General features: G+C 39.8%; 1 protein-coding gene across 2 annotated transcripts in view; it reads right to left on the reverse strand.

Annotated features, from left to right (window-relative positions):
* Nucleotides 1-23,159, reverse strand: part of GRM5 (glutamate metabotropic receptor 5) — a 279,688-nt gene that overhangs the window by 19,757 nt on the left and 236,772 nt on the right. For both annotated transcript variants that reach the window (XM_075080938.1, XM_075080945.1), the window contains exons 6-8: nt 19,553-19,721; nt 15,893-16,019; nt 4,788-5,727 (exon numbers count right to left, since the gene is read on the reverse strand). In XM_075080938.1, coding sequence (XP_074937039.1) covers nt 4,788-5,727; nt 15,893-16,019; nt 19,553-19,721 — 1,236 coding nt within the window. The remainder of the gene's footprint in view (nt 1-4,787; nt 5,728-15,892; nt 16,020-19,552; nt 19,722-23,159) is intronic.

Below are 23,159 nucleotides of genomic sequence, written 5' to 3' on the forward strand. Positions count from 1 at the left end.
ATTTGCTTTGACAGCCACTGTTAATGTTTAATTATTTAGGAAATAGTGCATCACGTAGTAAATCCAGGTGGAATAAAGCATCACTGCACACCAAGCTTTAATCTCAGTGAGATTTGTGAGTTGCCATGGATAAGTGTCTATGATAAGGTGCAGAAATCAGTGTGCATCTTTCTTCCTGTTGTCTAGTATTGTGCTGTTCACATCCGTATGGAGGCATCCACTAACATCCAATGTGTCCTGAATACAGCTAACATTATCTGACTTTGCTGGTGATGATTCTTTCCTGTTGAGTGATCATATCTACCTGCCTGGGTAACAGATTGAAAGCACTGCTCAGTCCTTTTGCTTAAATGAATAGTTACTTTCAGTGATCCCAATTCATTTAGAAGATGATAATCTGCCTTGTATTGTTTCAGGAGAGCATTTTTGGCTTGTACTTGTCAGCTACCAGCTTCTGTCTTTTGAGAACGTGGTAGAAGAAACCTAAATGATTCCTACATCACCACAGGGGAAATGGCCAACTGGCAGCTAAAAAACACTTTAGTTGCCTCATTTCTTTCTTGTGCCTCTCACTGTCACAGCAAAAAGAAAAGACGATGCATATGAACTAAGCCTCAAATCTCCAAGCAGAAAGCCTTGCCTTGTGATCACAAGGGTGTTTTCTGACCTCACTCTTTTTTCAGAGGTTCCCACCTCACTGCCTGCATGGCTCTGCTGTTTGTGTCCAGGTCACAGCTTGGTCTACAGAAGGATGCCAGGTTCCTCTTCATTTCCCCATAACATGTTACTGGCTGGAACAGTGCAGAATTTGCTGCTGAAGCAACAGAGGAACCTTGAAGATGGGTTGAGGACCTCCAAAAGAAGCAGCTGAGGGCAGGAACCACTGTGGCATCTACAGTCATTGGAGAACTGGAGACAAGGGGCACTGGTTGCACTGTGAACATTTGGGAGTAATTTAAAGGGCAGAGAGAAAAGTACTGGTAGGATTTTAAAGATTTGCTTAGTACATATGTGTGAGAGAGACAATGTTTAGGGCTTTTTAAAACACTTTTCTGGTGACTCAGAACAGTTTATTACCTGCTTTAGAGGAAAGGAAACTTGCTTTTCTACAGGTAGGTAGAGGGAGGTGAGCATGTTCAAAGGGTCAGTGTATGTAAGCTTGGAAAACGATGCTGTGTGGTTTGGGCCATTTAAAGACCTGCTCCAGAAAAGATAAACACCTACAGTGGTTAAATTACTGTGTGAAAACCAGGGCTAAGATATTAGAAAGGTAAGAGAAACTTTGGAACATGTGCTCTATTCCCCAGGCCAAGGTAGCATGACTGAGATGTTTTGGTGTGCTGTCCTGGCTAGAAATAACAGAGTAGCAGCTCTTGTAGCAGAAATATACAGTCCTTATCTTACATGGGATACAGAATTATTTGACAATGAGGAGAGTATGAATGAGCCCTGTATTTTGGTCTCTTGCAAAAGGGATGTGGAGCATATGTGATAATAGTTCCTGGGACCTTAAGGTAAGATTTGCTCAATTTATTTGTGGCCTTCCTAGTCCCTATGGAATTAACTGGTAAGATAACTGGAAGCAGAAGGTCTAGATGCCTCCCTACACAGGTTGTGTGGTGTTGACTCTAGCTATGTACTGTTCAGCATTCTTCTTTGTGGAGTCCCTTCTGATAATGGCCGGTTTGTTAGCCTTACTTTTAAATGAGGGTAGAATATGTTTTGGTGAGTACTGCTGAATCAGAATAGCCTACATGAAATGGTTTTCATTTCACTAGGTAATGAATAGTTTTACTCTTTCCTTCTACATTATTTCAGTATGTGAAGATTCATTCCAATACATATCCACAGCTTGCCTGTGTTTTCTTAATTGAAGAACACCCCGTGCAAAAAGTCATTTAGGACTCTAACAGATGCATTGCTTTATTTAGGCAAAAGCAGTCTTGTTACCTGTCATTTTGCAGCTGATGTGAAAGCTCTGAATGGAGCATTGGCATTATCTGTTTGACAACGATTTGATGCAATACAACACTGTGCTATAAATTAGTGTCAAGAAGCAAAATGCTAATGATAGGGGCCCCTTTATGCACTGGTGACTTAAATAGCATGTTTCTTTAAAATTCAACAGTGACTCACTCTCTTAAATAAAACCCCTCTGAGCTATTTAAATGATGCCATGTGGCTCTAGTGCATATTTTCTTTGATTCTGAGTACTTCAGTGCTTACTTGAATAACTATCCAAACAAGCTTTTGAGCATTGTACTGAATAATACCTTGAACCATATTACTTTGTGCAACAGATTTTTTTAAAGAAATGTTTGAATAGTAAGTGAAATGGTTGGACTGTGTTTGTTCATGCTCTAAAGTAAGCAGAATTGAAGCTGAAAGTGGTTTTCTATTCTTTCTTGGAGATGATATCTGACATAGGTGAAGTCCTGAGCAGCATTTTAGATTTACTTAGCACATTTTAGGTCTCCGTTTTGTTTTCTTTTATGCAACCAAATAGGCATTAATTAGAGAGAATTTCCCATGATCGATGGAATCAATTTGCTCTTGGATTCCCAGACCCTTCAGGCACACACTGACAGCATTGCTAAACTCACCGACACCATCACAATTTAACCAGCTGAGAACTCAGACATGCATTTAGGAGTGTTGTCTTTGTTGCAGGTTTGTGTTGATGAACACTGCTGATGACATGGAATTTATTCCTCTAGGTTTCAAATAAAATGTTCTAGTTCTTTATATCTAGGTAAATATGTCAGTGTATCAGCTTCATGCTGCATTTTTCATTCCTACACACACATATCGGGCACTCTCAATGCTCTTCAGGATCAAAGATATTTCCAAGACAGTGCTATTGAAAAAGAAGTCATTGTCAATGATGATCTATTACATTCTGCTAATAACTCTACCACAGATGTTAGCTACACATTGAGGGATACAAAGAAATGGAAAGTGAGTCCTCAGAAAGAATAAAATACACCTTGTCTTTTAGGATATTTAATAGCAGGGTACACTCCTTACTTTTCAGAACAAAACAAAGGTTTTAGAGCAGTATCTTTCAAAACTGGGCCTTAACAGATGACAAACAGATCCCTCCCAAGCCCAAGATCATCATCTATAACTTCATCTTTTTGAGTAAAAAAGTAGTGAGATGGCAAATGAGCTCTGCAGTGAAAGTGAGGGAAAATTATCTCAAAGAGGAAGATTGCCCTCCTGTTGAGGACATATTATGAAGAATGTCTCTTTTATCTGGCCCAGAAGTGGTTATAGGGCTTCTAACCTGAACACCTCAGGTCATTCAGACATACAGACAGAGGCTGTAGAAAAGAACATTTCAGGTAACCATCACTTAAACTGATAAAGGATTTATCATTTTAAAATAGCATCCTACTCTGCACCTGGAAATGAACTGGAAGATACCATCATTAACAGATTATACGTATAAAATATCTTGTAATAGACTGGCCATTTCTGTACCAATTCAAAGTCACTGAAAAAGAAGCATTAGTAATAATCTGACAGAAACATATAATCACTTTGGCATAATCTGTCCTGCAGGTATTACTAATAAAATCCTCTGTTGAGTCAAAATAGTGGTTCACACAAAAATGGAAGTACACGCCCTCGTTCCATGCCAACTCCAGTCCGGAAATATTCGTATTACCAATCCTAAAATCCGCATGTGTTTCAGTGAGGAGGAAAATCTAGCTACTTCTCACTTCCAGGCTAGACATATATAGCAGAAGAACGACAAAACTGTTTCTTTGCACTTTCATATAGGCAGAATTATTTGTTTATGGCAGCAATTAAATAACCCAAATCATCCCCACAGCACCCATATCAAAAATGAAAGGGATCAAAAGGGGGAAATGAACCACTGGATTGGGTGCACTTCTACATGCTCTGTCTATAAAGCAGAGCAGTATTTCCACTCCAGAGCTCTCCTTTCTCTTCAGTGTTCATTTACTTTAATTTTTATACAATGAACATAAAAGTTGTCTTCATGATCACTGAATTCAAGTAATTCCTTGGGAAGAAACAAAGAAATATCTCACCAGGGAGTATCTGTCCAATGGCAGGAAGGGTAGCAAGAGGGGGCTTGTGAGCACCTGAATTTGATGAGTTAGGAGGATGAATGCAGAAAAAAGTATCAAGAAAGTTAAAGAAGAGAAGATAGGGGAAGACAAAAAGAAAGAAAGCAGGAAGAGATAATACAAGAAAGAAAAGACAAGGAATACAAGAGAGCAGTATAACAGAAGAGTCATATGAAACAAATCCTCAGATGCCTGAGAGTGGCTGCTCATGATGCCACTTGTGTTTATTACTCCACCTTGATTATGTAGCACTACCAGCAACCTTGTTGTCTTACTGCTGTGACTAAAGGCAAAATACAGACACTGTGCAATTCATTGAAGGGAAAAAGATTGTAGATGGGTGCATTCAGGACAGGGCAATGAGTTATATTTCTTGCTCTGCTGTGTTTTTTGTTTGTTTTTTTTTTTTTTTCCCTAAGATCTTATTTCCCTTCCTACATTGAGCCTGACACGGTTGACATGGTCAGTATTTCCAGCCTTGTAATTGTTTGCCCAGTGGTCTGTCCCCTGTTTTTGCAGAGTGTTTTGACTAAATCAAACACGAGACTGTTACCGATGTGGGAGAGAGGACTCCTCTTTCACTACAGAGGCAAAGGGAATTAATGTATTTTCCTTTGTCCTTCCACTATTACTAACTCTCACAAGATCATAATTGCTTCCCCACACTCCCACATCAGCAAACTTTACCTAAGGGTTTCACCAGATGATCCCCTTCTTTTCCACAGGTTCACCAGGCTGCTTGAGCGGCTCGCAGCTGAAGATGACTTTCCATCCCCTACGTGCATGCGGACCACAGTCGATGTGGTGAATGCGCTGCGTACGTTCCTTTCAGGCTTAGCAAGGATGATATAGACCTTGGGCACAAACATACAGCCAAGGGCCACCGTGGCACTCAGACTCACTGAGAAACACATGGTGATTATCTTGTAGTTGCTTCCAAAATATATTGGCACAAAAGCCAGCCAAATGATGCAGGTGGTGTACATTGTAAAGGCAATATACTTTGCTTCATTGAAATTAGCTGGGACGTTTCTTGTCTTAAATGCATAAAAGGTGCAACTCAAAATTAATAATCCGTTATATCCAAGGGGAGTTACAACACCCAAGTTGGTGGTGTTACAAATCAAGTAGACCTCTCGGATGCTTGGGTAATCATGCATTATATCTGGTGGCTCCATTATAAAGAGGGCAACAATTATGCCTAATTGTATACATATCAAGATAAATGCAATAACCAGTTGGGCACAGGCACTCATGAACCTAGGTTTCTTTGTACAAATTTTCTTCTTGCTGCCAGCCAGGATTCTTGCAATGCGGTTGGTTTTAGTTACTAGGGCAGAATAACTCATAGCTGGGGAAAGGCCGATGCCAATTCTTTGAAGATAACAGTAAATCTGTTGAGGTTTTGCGATGAGACAGAAAGTGCACAAGTAACCCAAGCAGATGCCGGCTAGAATGATGTAGCAAAGTTCTCGGCTGGATGATTTGACCACTGGAGTATCACGGTACATTATGAATATAGCTGTAACAAACAAGGTGGCCAGCAGACCCAGACATGCAAAAACGACTGCTGCAATTGGTTCAGGATCACCCCATCTGAGATACTGGACTGGGATGAGGTCACAACCTACAGAAAAAGAAAAAAATGTGGGAGTGAGATTCTTTAATGATATAGCTACAGATTTCCCTGGTAATTCTCTTCCTCTTCAGGAAGGTGTTATTATAATGAGTATAGACTAAGATTATATTAATAGAAAGGCACAATAAATACTTTTCAGTGATAGCTTATTTCAGTAACACAGTTTATCTGGAGTATAACATGGTGACTGAAAAAATGGCCAAGCTGATTTAGATAAGTTATCTTTCTTCACAGTTGAATTTTCCTTTTAAATTGTTTGAAATATAGTAATTTATGAGCAAATTGCAGAATCAAGTTGCGTTACCTCAGTGCAAAATACTTGAGAGTTGTCCGCATACTATATGCAGTTAAAGGACCAGATGTCAATCCTACTATTGTACACTATGAAGGACATTGGTACTTGTTTAATGATTATGGAGAGGAATCTTACAGATTCTAGCTACCAAGACAAAGAGAGTTCTTTTTCAGATATGCTACCTTTTTTCTAACAAGAATTTTCTAGAATCAGAGTTGCATATAATAGGCAATTTGGGATGGCATACCCTGCTCACTTCCTTATCTCTCATGCAGCCTTTTGAGACTTCTGAGGAACTAAAACCTCATCTATTTCATGAAATCAAACTGAATTAAATAAATTATTGACAAAGATGAATTAGCAGTGCAACCCATCTAAAGATACTTGTTTTTCAGTCTATGTAAAAGTTTTAATAAGTCATGCAATATATGCATGCTATAGGCAGTCAAAAAAGCTTTCCATTCCACAGTGTGCAGATCAAAGGACAGGAGTAAAAGCTGGCAGAAAACTTGTTGCTGGCATCCCTTCTCCATCCCTCCTTTCTTTTTGCACCGTAAAGGTTAGATAGCAATAAGGGGGGAGGACCTTGATGCTCTGGAGGGCAACTTCCTGACAGTAGTAGACATGCTGGCACTGCCACCCGGGGCAGGACTGCTGAAAGGAGGTGATGGAGTGGAGGAAATGCAACTAAAAGCTCTTATTTCCCCTATACTTCTATTAAGTTTGACTAACCTTGACTGCAAAATCTAAATGTCCTCAGAATTTAGGATTATTGTAATCAGGTTCTGGTGGCAGCCTGACTCAGGGTGGGTGGTGGCAAGGCACTTCATCCTGTGGTGACGGAGCATCAGGTGCTCACATCTGTATTTTCAGCAGGGAGGGTAATTAGCACTGTCCGATGGGCATCTGGATGCCAAGCAATCCAATTTAATTAGGGAACCTGGGACCTCAATGACTTGATGAACAGGAGTAAATGTAGACATCAGGACTCTCATTTGGGAATTTTTATATGCAAGACCTACTCTTTGCCTTTTCCTTTATTTTAAGTGGAGCTTAAAGTTTTCCAAATCTGTCACTGACATTCTTAGTAGTAAAAATCCTTAAATGAAATGGTATGGGTAGATGTTAGGCTTAGCTCCTCTCTTCTCCCAGAATTTCTGTATTCTATATCTCTACACATTTAACATTATCAAAAACAGAATACCTACAATAAGGTGGTATACTTAATAGATTGGGTGGCAAAAGTACAAGGCAGATAGTTCTGTATTCTTGTAGAAAAATCAGAAGGATTTGGGTCAACAAATCTTTTACATTAGTGTGGTTAAAAGCTACAATTTTGCAGTCATCCCAGTGTAACAGAGTTGTGCTCCTGGTTACTAAAAGCAGAATAATTTGCCATCCATATTCTAACTGCTTTGGTGTGCAAAGCTTTCTGTTGCAACAATAAAATTATTACCACATCTTAATGTAACAAAGACATTTAACTTGTTATTGAACACTCACAACATTAACTGATGATACCTGTTTAACTCTTGTTGGTTTTAAAGGGTTTACTTATTCATTGTCAGGAAGACACTGTATTTCATTCTGACTTCATCAAGAACAAGATAGCACAGGAATCACATAATTAAAATCAACATTTTATATGTGAGAGTGGTGGAAGAAGGGTGGAAACTAGAAAGCGTACTCTGGTGTGTGCAGATATCCCCATGTGGGTTCTTCCCCAAAAAGTTCTGTGAGTAAGTGACCTTGAAATCTATCTGTGATTTTGTCAAAATTTAACTAATGTTTTTGGGAAACAAATTGTTACCAGCTTCTAATACTACCTTATCTTATTGGACAGGAAATTTGAAGAGAAAAGGTCTTTATCTGGCAGCTGGCCTTTACATGCAGACAATGATATAGAGGCTGAATTTTGCTCAGTTTCTAAAGTTACAGCAGACGTGAATCATAACCAAGCATTTCTCATTAGTTACAGACTATTTCGTGCCTTCCTTGCCTTATTACTCTTTTTATGTTCTCTTGATAAAATATCTGAGAAAGGAGTTGAAGTCTTGTCCCATTCTTTCCCCCATCACTGGGTGTACTTTACAAGGAGAATGCTAAACCGTTCAATGATTTATTCCTCAATTAAGATTTAAGGACTGGATAGTCTTCATAAAGCAATGATTGGCGAGGTTTTTATATAATAGCTTTGCAGCTAATGGTTTCTGACAATGGCACTTGGCAGAAAGGGACAACTAGATCAGGTAAAAGAAGTATGGGAAAACAGCAGTGTGAGTGTTCAGGTTAGGTTGATAGCCAGGATTGTACCAAAGCAAAAGCTGAAAAAGGGCAACACAAGAACTCATTCCTATCCCCTAAATATGTGTATGCTTGATGGTCATTTGGACAAGATCTGGCCCCATAGCCCACCTCTTACAGTTCATCAACATCTCCAAGCACCTGGAAAGTGTCCTCTCCTAGCTGGCTTAGAAACTCCAGGTGGAACAGGGCCAGCATCCCTCTCTTGTGGTCCCTGCAGTGTGCTGAGGCAATCTTTGGCTTGTGGAGAGGCTGTTAGGAGCCAGTCCAATTTGGAGCAGGTGTAGCGTTGTTCTACTCTGTGCTTAAGAGTGCACTGTTTCTGGGACCAGAGCCCCAGTAAAATTGACATAAAACTGTCTCTATGTTTTTCTGGCCAGAAACATAGCCAGTGGGTGCAAGGTACTAGATGTGCCTGTGAATAGCAAGGCAAGCAGTATTAAAAATCAGAGTCCCATTAAATGCTCTAGGGAAAGGTTTTCTGAAAGGAGCATCAAAAATCACCACCAAATTATGGATAAGGATCTTCTGTGGGGAAAAATAGGTTCTGATATTTTGGAAAAATATCTGGCTATTTCAGGGATAGGCTAAATTGTGTCATAAACAAGGAAAGGAGAAGCCATTAATACCTTGTGCTCTCTCTGTAGAGGTAAGCTTGTCACTTATTTTTGGTCTTTCATACTGCATTAAAATTAGTTCATCTGGTAGAATAGTTCACAGATATGAAGCACTGTATTATAGTCCATATTTTCTAGGGATTTGATCTTGACACTGTTCTAATTTGTTATTACAGCCTTGACACCTAAGAGACCTTACCATGCCTTCAGCATCCATAAAACTGTATTAGCTTAGCACTGAAAATCCCTTTTATGGTAGGCAGTATAAAATATAATTAAACTAGTTCCAAAGGTAAACATGAAAGACTAAGGCTTGTGAATAGGATGCACTCTGGAAAGTGAAGGGAATTCAGTGAAGTCTCTTAAGTCAACATGATGAGCTAACACTTACTGAATCTGCACATGGAGACAAAAACTGGCAGAAAATTACTGCTGGTTTAGTAAGTCCTAACTATTTTTTAGTGGGGTTTGGCATCCTGGGCAGGGAGTTCAACCCATTGATGAAAGACTTGGTTTTCTTGGTAACTTTTTGCAGATCCTTCCAAGGATAACGGAAGTCCAAACACAGAGGCTGAAATCTAAACAACAACCTAGCCACATCTTAGTTGTGAATGAAAGCCACCACATAGGATTTGGCACACGTTATTCGAAGTGTAGTGATGTTATGCTGTTATTTTATATTCATGTTTCTGAATGGTTCCCTATTTATAATGCCAAAAGTTGGGATAAGCGTTATCTTGATTAGTTATTTGGGTTTTTCACATATGAAGAGCTGACATGCAAAAATGTAGGAGTCAGAATAAAAATCTCGATGAAGTTAGCAGGGTAGCTTTCACAATTTTTTTTTTTAATAAAACCTCAAATTGTTACCCAAACTGACAAGGTAAAAGTGAGGATTACACTTTCCAAAATCCTGGGTGAGAAATCAGCCCCCTGACCTCCACATGGAATGTAGACCAACTGATGTGAGGGGACATCTTTAACATTTCTGTACTAAGTTCTGGTGCTGTGGTAAACTATTACAGCCACCAGTTTTTTGCCCTGTTCTGGTGGGACCTTTTGTAGTTGCTACAATAGCAGGGTATGTGGCGTTGACCATGTCCTGGCTTTTTAGCTGCTGCAGTTCCCAGGCTGGCACATTTACTGAACCCATCAGCAGAGGCGGATTTGCACAGTCAATGGATGCAGCTGAGGACTGTGCATGTGTTTATTCTGCCAACTCTGCAGGGCAGGAGGTGGGATTGGTCATGTCTCAAAACCGTGAAAGCTGGGGCATCTGTAGCTCAGAGGCCTAAGTCCCTAGTAACTCAAATATACTGATTTAGCTGTGCATTACAGTAAAAGGCAAGGCCATGAATCTTAGAATAATACATTAAAGCTGCTCTGTGACCACATGGGGAATGATTCCTTAATTACACAAATGTGCAGAATGACTGGAACAACTGATGAATTGCAGCAATCAGGCCTATCCTTATGTTAGCTCTAATGTTTTGATTTAAGTTTCACTAAAAATGCTGGCTCTGTGTGTTGTAAATGTTTTGTTCAAAATATGTCATGTTCAGCAAACTTTCGATAATGTAAGGCACAATTACAAGTGGATCCTTCTGGCTTTGTTGGCAAGTCCCCCTTCATTCAGCTCAGGAGCCTCCAAGAGCTGTTTGTTGAGCTCAGCGTCGGTGAAGCACTGTGTGGCTCACGCTGGAGACTTGGGATGTAAATGGACTGGAAGCTAAAGTCCACACCTTACCTAGACCAAGCAATTGAGGGATGAAAACTCCCCAAACCCAGCAACAAGGGAGGGGAGAAAATGACAGCCAGAGATCCTGGTCATAATATTGCCACCTGAACCCTTGACTCATCCTCATCTGCTTTCTCCAAAAGGCTGGCATGTGAGTGACTTATGGAAATGGTTACATTTCATTTGGAATAAGAAATAAAAAGGAAAGAGCAGTATAGGGCACAGAAAATCAGGGTGAAAATTGGACATTATGTCTGCTGATGTGCGTTTATAATGCTAAAAACAACCAGATAAAAATTGTGTCCTTCTTCCACCCTCAGTCTGAATTACAGCCTTACCAATTATGGTCAAAAATGTTTCAGCAGCAAAATCAGTGTCAACACAGGCTAAATTGTGTTCTGCCTTATGCTCACAACTGTCAGACAATTGCTGAAATTACCGATGGCTGTAACTTTATTGCAAGCAACAATACAGGAAAGCAGCTTGGTGGCAAAAAAGCAGTTACTGTTTGAAAATATTTTGGGCAAGAGATGAGTGATTTTTTTGCTTGGGCTGGGGGTAGGATCCAGTCTTATGAGACACAGACCCGAATCAGTACGCTTCAGGAAGAGCTGACCAAGCCCTCACAAGGGTACTCCAAGATCCTACATCGAGCATCGCCTCTGCCCTTGGTCCCACAGGTGGTTTGCATGAGCCACGGCAGTGGGCTATCCCAGACTCTGCCTGGAGCTGAGACAACAGCAGCTCCCAGCACTGCCTGTTCTCACTGACAGTACGAACAATGCCCTCAGGATGAGGGAGGCAGTTGTTCTTGCTTCTCAGTGAGGAATCCAGATTGGTATAGGCCGAACGTTATACAGCATCAGTGTTGTCAGAGCTCTTTGAAATGGCTGTTGTGTCACTTAGAGGTGGGGTCCCCTTTTTTCAGTCCTTTCCATTCAAGGGCTGTTTGGGTAATCCAGCTCTTATCTGGCACTTTCAAACAGGCAGACAAGATCATGACACTGTTATCCTGGGTTTTCTGTACCATATTTGGTGAAAGCATTTTTTTTAACTATAGTAAAAATATATATTTCTGATATTTATCCTTACTGTTGAATAGCAACAAAACATTTCAAGAGCTGTAAAATATTTCAGCTCCTATTTTTGTGGGAATCCAATTAAGAAAATCAAATAGCCAGGGTATTTGGTGTATACAGAGAACGAGAAAAATGTCAATACAGCCTGAAGATAATCCAAGTGTCACTGAAATTAATATAATCTACTTTCCTTGCAGTCCCCAAGGTCACTAGACAAAACTTTGTTTCTGTTATTGTTGTATCTGTCCCTGAATCACAGAAAGAGAGAGTAATTGCCTCTTTTCCACCTCAGAAATGTCCTTAAACAAACACTAGTGATAACTGGACCAATATGTTCCTACATTCACTGAAAAAGCTCTGAGGTGCTGAACAAAGCTTACCTTGTCTTTCCAAGGCACCCTTTTTTAATGCAGAAGGCCATGTCCTCAAAGTCACTTGAGGTTTTGGAAAACCAAAATCCCATTCTCATCAAGCTACTGAAAAATTAATTTCATTTAGGTTTGTTCCTCAGTGAAATGAAGAAAAATCCCTTCATTTGTGTCAAAACATGCCTGGAATCTATTTCTCTTCCCTCCACTGTGAATATAATGCATAGAAGGGCTTTGAGGAATAGTGGAGGGGTTGGCATATACTTCTGGACTTAAACCTGTGAGTTTATCCTGCTCTAATCAAGTATGTGGCTCAACCATACCGGCCATGCTAATGTGTGAAGTGGTGCTGTAACATACAGCAGTTGCTAACACAGTGCATGGGGAAGAAGGGCTGCTACAGTAGATTGGAAAGCACGTCTTGATACTAAACCAGAAGGAAGAAAAAGACTCAGGGTGCATGTTGGATGGTACAGATAATTTGGAGAAAAGGAAGAGAATGACTAGACTTTTGTCCAAGCAGGAGCCGGTCCCTGTGGAAAGTTGTATGCATAAGCAATGAAACTGAAATTTGTGAGGAAATAAAATACGGGTCGCTAACCATTCCCTTTCTTGCCTCAGCTTCACTTCTAGATGTAGATATTAGCCAGCAACTGATTTAATCAAGAGAAACTCTTCCTCACACTTCTCTTTCCCACTACCATTGGACTTCCTATAGATTTGAGTTCTTCAGGACTTCAAAGTCTTTTTCTGTTCTGATAATAACTTCATTTTCCTGCCTGTATTGCATCCCCTCTGTCTTCTCTCCTCCTGCATCTGAATTCTGATATTTCACAAGTGACTGAAAAAACATGAATCTCTCTTCTTTTCTGTGAGCAACATCCCTGCCATTACACATTTCATATAGTGAAGTTTGCAGCACAAAACTGATGCTGGTCATTGAGCATAAGAAAGACGGAGCAATGTTTTGTTGCATAAGCCAAGAAAGGATTCCAAAAATGTTTTTATCGAAGTCCAGATCTCTGGCAAAAAGTGAGGTGCAGCTCCACGTTGAAAGCCTCCTAAGGCGCGTGGCTGATATATTTACAGGTCTCTCATCTGCAGGTGATCATGCAGGAAAGACTTATTCCAGGGAGGTTTTTATATGTGTAGCCTTGTGGAGCTGACATTACCTAAGACGTGGCTTTATCAAGCAGCAAGGAGGCATAGACTGCTGCAGTATCAGATGTAGGGACATTTAAAGGAGATTGGTGTATGCTTTATAAAACTGAAGGGAAACTTCCTTGCCAGAATACAAAATACATGTCTCTCTCCTTACTTTTAATTCAAATTTATTACTAAAACTTATGTTGTAAACGAGACTGAGAGGCATTTTTTTGCAATCTGCAAAAGCTGGGACTATAAATATGACCATTAAAAATACAGCTCAATATATTGTATGGACAAGCTGGGAGTAGACTTTTTAAAATCTGTTTTTGATACAAAGCTAAATAAGACAAGAGCCAACCATCATGTAAATAGTAAATTAACTGGGGACTACACACCCATGAAGCTATGGTGATGGGTGTCCTGTTACCAGGCGTGCATATTGTATCAGGGGTTTCAGTCTCCAAAGAGTGCCTGTTGAACTTGTGTATGGCTGAGGAACAAGGGTTAGATCTCCTGAGGAAAATTACTTGTCACTGATGTCCTGAGGGGTTGTTTTGTGAGCATATTGACTTTGGTCCCTATAAAGGCATAAAATGCATGTCTAAAGCCAGATGAACTATCTGCAAAATGTAGCAGTTCATGTAATACATGAAGCAGTTGGCTTGACTAAAAAGACGACTACTTGCCTTTAAAAGAGTCAGATCGGAGGGGAAAATCATTGACTCATCCTACAAGACCTTTTGAGGTGCCACCCCATCCTGCTTTTCCATCCTGAGAGCAAAGTAAGACCTTCAGAGGGTAAATCCTCCCACAAGCCCAGACAGATGCCTTGTCTAAGGCATGGAGATCCGCACACCTTGGGAAGCCAGCTCAAAGCACAGACCCCAAAGACCAGCCTGGTGGCTGTTTGCTCCACATTGCCTTATATATGGTGCTGACAGGCTAATTACCCAAACTTATCAGGTCAATGGGCAGTTCCCAACACTAGTGTTTCACAAGTGGGTCCTCTGTTGCGCTGGTGAGGCACCTGGAGCAAGTTGCCTCCTAACTGACTTGTAGCAGCTCCTTCTCCAGCTATTCTACGTTGGGTAAAACCTCAGGTGCTCACTGAAACAGAGATGTAAGATGGGATCTGTCACATCTCAGACAAGACCCCCACTGGTTGAAGAGTTGACCATTTGCACTAGTTGATCTTCATAAACTGATCAGCTTGGCGTGGTGGCCTGGTCCCTGCAATGTGAGCTTTGGAGGCTTCTGGATGGCCCAGCTGGGGTGTGAACCTGAGCTTATACCACACACTCAGTACTCTGCTCTGGGGGACACATGGGGCTGGGTCTCTTTTTCTCCCCTTCTCCGTTCTCCTGGCACAAGAAAGTTTTCCCTGAGATGAGATGGCTTTGCTGGGTGCTGAGTGCCTGGGGAAGCAGGACTGGGGGAGCTGGGCTGCAGGAGCACTTGCAAGTCCATTTTGTGGCTGTTTAAGTTTTCTCTGTTAAAAGTTTTTTTCTCAAGGAAAGCTTGATGTTTGACATTTTCTGGAAAATACCCCATCAGTTTCATGGCTAAAGGATATGTTGGGAGTAATTAGGTAACCTAGCTCATATATTACAACCGTGCAACAATCTTTACCAGGAAAGGATTAACTTTATGTATAAAAATCTGCCTATACGCCAAGCCTTGCCTGACTGTCTTCCACTTATATAAATTCTTCCAACAAACTGCTTTTCCCTTTGTCTTCCCTCTCTTTCACCTCAAAAATTTCTCCCCTCGTCCACAGAAATTATACGCAATCCAAATCTGTGAGCTCTTCTGGAAAAAACCTGTCTCTTCTCCCCTTGTCTATACAGAGCCTGGCACAATGAAAACCTGACCCCTGAACAATGTTTTGAAGTGATGCGTGCTCTGAGCATTTGAATACTTGAATTCTGTTTACTAATCATAAAGAAGAGAGGCTGTGGGATACAAGTGTTGGAATAATTTATCTCTAAAGTAGCCAAATTGATATTCTGCAAGAGCATAGAGATCTACGCCGTGGCAAGGAGAATATCAGCCCCGTATTCTAGCAGACTTTCTGGTGAACAAAGGACTAATGCAAACCTAAATCTGTTTGGAGCAGTCATGCTTTTAGCAGCACTAACTACAGCAACTAGTTAATCACTTTTTCAGATTATAAAATGAAGTATGACATGACTCTTCTGTACCTGCTCGGGAGGAAAATAAAAATCTGAAACTTGACCTCCCTTAATAATTTCTCTGATAAGGACTTAATTTTTCTGCCTGCTTAGGGAAGGACAAGATGTGCACCACCAGCTAGATATTGGAACAGGGTTGAATACAAAACGAGGGCTATTTTTCTTTTTTTTTTAAATTATTTCTAGATCTAGTAACTCAGGTCTTTAGAAAGCAGCTGAATTATGCCAACAATTCCTGGATCAGATTGAGGCGGGAAGACAAATACCAGCCTCCGTTCAAATTTCAGCTTTATCCCTGGGTTCAATCTGATGGAAACAGTCCTCATACTCACTTGTACCTGGCATTTGTTTCTTCAACTCAGCAGATGAACATTTTCATTTACAACATCAGCACAGCCACAACTCATTTACCTGTGAGGTCATCATTGGGCCAGGAGCCGAGCTGGCAGGCTTTGCATGTGTATTCATCAAATACATATTCATTCTCTTTACAAGGAGTGCAGGTCCAACAGCAACTCACTTCTCCTTTACGGATCACCTGAGACAAGAATTGACATTTGGTTTAGCAGCATAAACGTACATTCATGCTGCCCCAGTTGCTAATTTAATTTTTAATCTCTTTTTTTTATAGAGAGGTTTTCAAAATTTCATTTTAAAGAAAATTCCTTTTCATTATATGTTTGCTTATATGAAATATGACACAAGTTCTCCCATCATGTATGTACTGGAAGATAGAAATCATCAACCCCACAGAAGTATAAGTGGTGGTACAGAATGATAGCAAGATGTTTTTCCCTCTCTTAGAATTAGCAAAATTCAAAATTTCGCAGATGGCAATGTGCCTACATGAGCCAGTGCATGACGGTCAAGGCATATAATTCAGTCCATTGTGGTCCATACAGGAAATCATGTCAACAGCGTTATTTCCCTAACAGTTTATTACCCAAATTTTTTTGGATGCTTATTTTTCATCCAGTTTTGAGTGATCAGTTAAAACAGATTTTTTCCAGACATCAAACCAAACATGCCTTTTCCAGAATTATTTAATTACTGCATTTCTAATTAACATTTATGAGTGAGAATGGTATCTATCCATTTTCACATCTGACCTGATTTCTCATTTTATAATTTACTGCCAAATGTTATTGCATGCTTATGATTGAGATGCAGATTTTTCAAGATCCTTATTTATCATCTCTGGGCACTGAAAACATCTGTGCTTCTTGTCAATATGTCTTTCTTTTGAAGTAAAGTATTCCCAATTTCTCTGCTCTTCCCAAACAATTTATAAATTATACTCCCAATTATAGCATAGTAGGTTATGTATCTTTTGCAATGATGAATATAGAAGATGGCTTCAAAACCAAATGTCTTTATAGCAGTGTTAATAAATGAAATGTAAAGGAGTGTAATCAAAAAGAACTGGATTGCTCTTTGCAATGATGCTGTGAAAAAACTGTGAATTATGTAATTTTCGTCAGAAATATGGGGACTTGAAACTTCAATTTTAGGTTTTTTTTAAAACTGTAGAGTATGAAACGAAAAAAGGCCACACCTGAAGAGCTAAACTGGGGCAGAAAAGCCATGGGAGCATAAGCGATTTGCTCTGCAAGTGTTGAGATTAGAGCTACATGCAAAACAGAATATCTGTCCTCCAGAAGAATTTACATATTGAGATTTCTTTCAGTTTGAACTAGAATGAAAAGTTGAACAAAACCCAAAAGTTTTTGTATCTGGGAAAATCAATTCTTAGAAATCTTGTATTAATTTTTAGTCACATTTTGGTAGAGTTGATGCACTGTAAAAACCCATAGTTTTACACTGTATAAAACACTCAAGAAAATGAAATGGCAAAATAGAAACCATGTTATTATCAAAACACCTAAACAATTAATTTACATTTTTCTATTAAACTTTTCACTAAATCAACATCTTCTATAAAATAGAGGGAATGTGACAAATCTGTCAGAAAGCTGGTACACTGATCGTTTCGTACACAGCACTAGCTGGGGGTTAATCCAGAGAAGGATTATATATCCTTCTCTAGGAACCATAATAATTGTTCTCTACTACTCAGAATCAGGTCAGAGTTTTTTGTATTAAATTGCTTAGTCAGCTATTTCTTCATCCTTTTATTTTTTATTTCTTGAAAAATTTTCTGTTGTAGCACTTAACTTAAAACAATATTTTCTGTCCCTTTTAGCAAAAATAATTAACTCTAAAACAAATTATTCTCCTTTTCCCTTGTCATCTGGGCAATCCTCTGAACCTACATTTATTTAAATAATCGTGTGTCTGCACTATTTCAAATGTATGGAGTTGGTTTGTGTTTGGATTTTATCAAGTCCTTCAGATGGATATACCAAATGATGCTTACTGTTGGATATTATTACACTGAGTGTTTCAAATTCCTGCATAATAACTCAGTCCCACATGCATGAAAACCACCACCGAGCTTGGCAGGTTTAAGCCCTTCCAATCATCTATGAAGACCGTGAAGATAAAGGTCTGTGAATTAAACTTTGAGATTCATAATCAATAACCTGATGTGGAGCATAAAGAACATTTCAGACACTGGACTTCAAGCATCTGTCTAAGTGTGTGATGAATTGGTTTCATAGTGAAGAATCCTCTTGTGAGAATCCTTGAGAGCATGGGCAGAAGGTGGAAGGAGACTGTTAATGAAGGTCACAAGGTACATCCCATCACCTGTGTTGTGGCAACAGACCATAAAGGAACTCAGAGCTGCCCAGTTCTGAAGTTATTATCTGTTTGTCCATCTCCATCCTCTCATGTATGTGACTTTGTGGATGGAGCAGGCTAACATCAGACCCCTGTTTAGCTACTGTGGGAGTAATTCATCCCACCTTCCTTTATATATCTGCAGAAGGTATGTTCTCATCTGAACCAACTGTCCTGCCTGAGTGCCTTTTACCATCAGTGAAGAAGTGTTTCTACACCAAGATTTATCTTAACTGTTTTCAAAGCCTACACGAGGATGAGATAATTCCTCATCTTCAATAATATATTATTTCCATTGACTATAAAGAAAGTTCAGAAATCCGATATAACTGTATATGCCAACACTGAAGACATATACATTTGGGCTGATGAAACTTGCTTACTGACTGCCAAAAACCAGATAGTGAATAAACCATGGTGATTGTGTCCTGAAACTCTGGAGAACTCAGACTGAAGAGATTCACTTTGTGTTGCAGAGCATGGTCAGCCTCCCATCAGCCCCTCACTGTAGCTGCTTCCTGGTTTTTCAGGCATGCCGTCTTAACATGGGAGAGAAGTGATCCAGCTTCCACTGAGACATGTCAGAAACTACAGCTGCTTTTTTTCAGTCTGGGCCACTCTTTTGACCATGCCCATCCCCTCAGCCCACGGGCTTTTATATAAAGGACTGCAACGTAAGCTAACGATTTTCGGTATTTTGGCTGCTCTGTAGGAAGTGTCATGGGATGGTGATGGATAATAGAGTAGAATTAATATACAACAGCTTCATCTACCCTCCTTACTTACTGAAACATGGAAAGGGAGGAAGGAAAAGTCAAAACCCTGGGAAATAAGCAGTAAAACAGATATGATTAAAAAAAAATGTTACCAACATTTCCTGAAGTTCTAAGTAGTGGTAGTTATTGATGTTGTTTGATTATACTACAGACTTAAGGTCTGAGTAATAATGTTCCAGTTTAGGTGTCTAGCACTGAAATAGTAGCAATTATTATTTATAATTTACCTGCAGTAAATTATAAACAAGTCCCAGTCAGGGATTTGCACTCCACTGAATCAGATGCTGTAAAAACATGCAGTAAAAAGACCCCAAACAATGCCTGTTCTAAAGCATTTGGAAAGTCAGCAGTTCACAGACATAAGAATACAAGAAAATGGTGACTTATGAAAATAGTGAGATGATTATGATACGAGTAAGAACTAAATACATAGGTCTGTGCATTTTAATTAAGGTGTGGGATACTGTCTCCACGTAAGAGTCAAGAAAAAATTGTTTTCAAATTTCAAGGCTATGCATTCTACACAACTGAAGTAAATGGGTAAAATATTTACCTTTATCTGCCCTTTTTCGCAGGGTTCACTGCACACAGATCTGATGATGTTATTTTTCTCTGACCATATTTCATCATCATCCATTTTCAGCTCACCATTGTCCCAGCTGCCAACATTGATATAATCAAAGTAGTCCTTCCCCATTTTCTTAAAATTCATTATTTCATATCTTTGGAAACACAAAGGGGAGACATAGATGAGTTGAGGAAGACATCATGAAATGCTTCAAATTAAAGGAACACTATACAGTCAAAATCAAACTTGTTGAAATAAAGAAGGCAAAATAGCAAGCATTACGTTTGCCCTTGAGCTTCTCCCAATATTTTTTGTCATATAATCTTTCTTTTCCCTCATATTTTATTTTGTTTTCTTCTATTATTGAACACTTTGGTGTTAACTGACTAAGTTTCTGAGAATGACTGTGTTTATTTAAAGAAAACAATGAAACGGGCCAGGCAGGATTCATCCTGTGTAACTTTCAGCACTGAAGCCAACTGCATGAGGAACCCTAGCTGTCCAAAAAATCTAAACCTATGATGGAAATTCCCAGCACTGAGTGGTCCTCACTGTCTGCAGGTGCTTATTCCCCTGCCGAGAGAGGAAGCCTGAAGACAGCTAAGCTCCTAAAGTGAGGTAGAAGCAGCCTAGGCCCGTGGGATCAAAGGAAACTTCCTGTGCTGTAAGACTGCAAGGTGCAATTTGGTGTGGCACCCAGAGAGGAATCAGGCATCATTCTTCAGGCACAGACTCCAGGACTCTGGGACTTTCTAGAGGCTTCAGGGAGATCTTCTTATCAAGAGGTACCTTGTAGTCCAGGCATTTGAAGAATGAAGTTGAGACTTGCCTTTTGGGTTTTTTTTCCCCCCCTTTTTCTTTTACAGCATTGCAGCAGCAAATGCTATTCTTTCCCATCCATACAACCCCCTTCATTTTTATATAATTCGTCGGTGATCAGAACACATTTAATTCCTTGTGCAGTATGGTATGGAAGAGCAAGAGTATTCATGCCTCAGTCCTAGGCTGCTTTTGGCTCAGATCACCTCATTATCTGGGAACAGAAGCATTAAGAGCAGAGCTAGAGGTGATCAGAGTTTTCAGGTTCATGTTCCTCTTCCTCCTACTTTGTTTTTAGCTCCCACAGTCTTACAGAAAGTCTGCGGAGCAGGTAGGGCTCGTTAGCCCCCTACTGGCATGCTGAACACCAGGCCACCTTTCTGGCTTACAAGCCAGTTCTTTTAGCACTTGTTTGTAAGGCATGCTTGGAAAGCTGGGCAGCTCCTGAAGTGATGATGTCATACTTCTCTTTACCTCCTATTTGGTGGGTTTTGCAGATATCTGACTAAGCACCATGAAATTCGCTGATGGCAAATAAGCGAATTTATACAGACTGAGAAGACTAACACAGTCATAGCTTTAAAAAACTGCCTGGTTCGTAAACAAGGAGACAACTTTTTCCTGGCAGCAGGCACGAGATTAGATCCCAAGACAAAGCACATGGACAGGGTTGCTTTATGAGTGAAACTGTCAAAGTGTAATTTATGACGCCCAATGTATGGATAAGTAAAAGAACCAGCACATTAAATCAAGCAACCTCTTAAATAAGGTGCTGATGTGTGTTAAGTTTTGAGGAAACACTTTTAAGAATGACAAGCATTACCCATACTGTATCTAACATCAATATTTTTCTGAGGCTGACATAAAAGATTTATGGCAAAACTCTTGTATGATATTCTCCGTCTATGGATCTCAGAATGCTTTGCATTAGGAAACAAAGTATAACTGTCACAGTGGAGAAACTGTTGCAGGGATTCGATGCCAAAATCATACACATGTCAGGATTAGGACTGCAAGCAACCTGTGAAGGAAAATGAAGGTGGAGCCCGACTGGATGGGCAATATGAACGCATGTCGAAACCCCATATGATGTGATATTAAAAACCCATATCATATGATTTTTGCGTCTTTCCAAAAGAAGAATGTTCATGAGTCACTGGCTCCCTGAAGCTCCCTTGAGATACTGCAGGGACAGTTTGTCACTTTAGGAGAGGAGAAACCAGATGGTGCAATAACACTTTTCCAGCAGTACCCTAATCACAGTGCAAAACACTTGTTTCAAAACAGAAGCGCCATGAAGTTGCTGAGAATCCATATTCTATTGGTAGCACAGGCAAAACATCAGCATCTTGTTTTTCTTGCCTTCTTTGGAGTTTCAGTAGTATTTACAGATAGTTGTTATCTTCCTGAGAAATCACGGCTGTTCCTTCCATACTCATTTGTTTTTTTCCATGTCTTCTGTTTCACCTAGAACAAGCCCTTCACTAGACTGTCTATCTGCTTAAAGCTCAACACACACATAAAGGACTTTGGAACAGGGCCAGAATTCAAAGCATCTTCTGGGATTAATCATCTGTCGTATAACACCAAAACCCTTTTGCTATACATCAAAATCCTGAGCTATCTAGGTCAGAAAGGCTTTTTATGTTCTGATTTCCTGCTTAACACCACCACCACAGTACAGCTGTGAGGATTTAAATTTCCGTTTTACAAAGTGAAGATGCAGCTATCAAGGCAAGTGAGCAGGGGAGATGAGTTGTTCCAGTATGACTGCACTATCTCCCAGCTGTTGCAAATACCATTTAACAGTGCTCAAAAGACTATAAACTATTCCAAACCTGGGTGTTAGAGATGGAGCTTCCTATAAAACCTTCTTAATCATGAAAAAATAGATTTTGACTCAATGTTGGCTAATTTAAGCACATAGACTGGATTTAATGTTGTGACTTTTGTAGGAGAAGAGGGAACAAAGAACTATGTTTAAAAGTAAACCAACTCTGGGACCATTTTTTCACTACACTCAGTCCATTAGTTTGAGTAGACAGAGCACTGTATCTCACACAAATCCAGTGAGGCTGGACTTTATCTTAAAGTTGCATTACTCTGAGGTGCACAGTCAACATGGTGTCCCCATGCTCTTCAGTGAAACACTAATGTCTTGCTGTGCTAAGCACATGACTGCACATGATATAATTCCATCATCATCTTTCTTAGAAGTGGATTTAAAAAGACCCAAGACATGTAATTAAATTCCTTGCAATAAATGGAATGAAATCATTATTGTTAAGCATGCTGACATGAGAAAAAGGTCTCTCTGCAACACTTAGATATTTTCATTGCTGTTGTCATGCCACATATCATTTATTTGTGGCAGTCTTCAGCCTTTCTGCAAGAAATGAGTGAAACAGATAGGAATGCAGTCCACTGCATCTGAGCACCTCTAAAACCAAACGGGAATCCTTTAGGAGAAGTCTGGGACAAATCTTTTCAAAATAATTTGATCAGAAAAATCCAGACTGAGCACTTTTCTTCAGAATTCAGCTATTTGTAAAAATAGAAATGTTTAGCAGAAGACAGCCTTGCTCACCAAAACAGTGCTGAAAAGAAATTTCCATCTGAAATTTTCCTGGGTTTCTGCCAGTTTGCGTCTGATTTCTCCTACCAGCTCACAGTGCACTTCCTTAGAGTCTGAGTCTGAAGAGTCTGAGAATTTGTGTCTCCAGAAACACAGACAGATTGCTTTGTAGGTGGCTGCCCTGCTCTCTTTTGGGGA

This window comes from Phalacrocorax aristotelis, chromosome 1 (genome assembly GCF_949628215.1).
Source record: "Phalacrocorax aristotelis chromosome 1, bGulAri2.1, whole genome shotgun sequence".
NCBI lineage: Eukaryota > Metazoa > Chordata > Aves > Suliformes > Phalacrocoracidae > Phalacrocorax > Phalacrocorax aristotelis.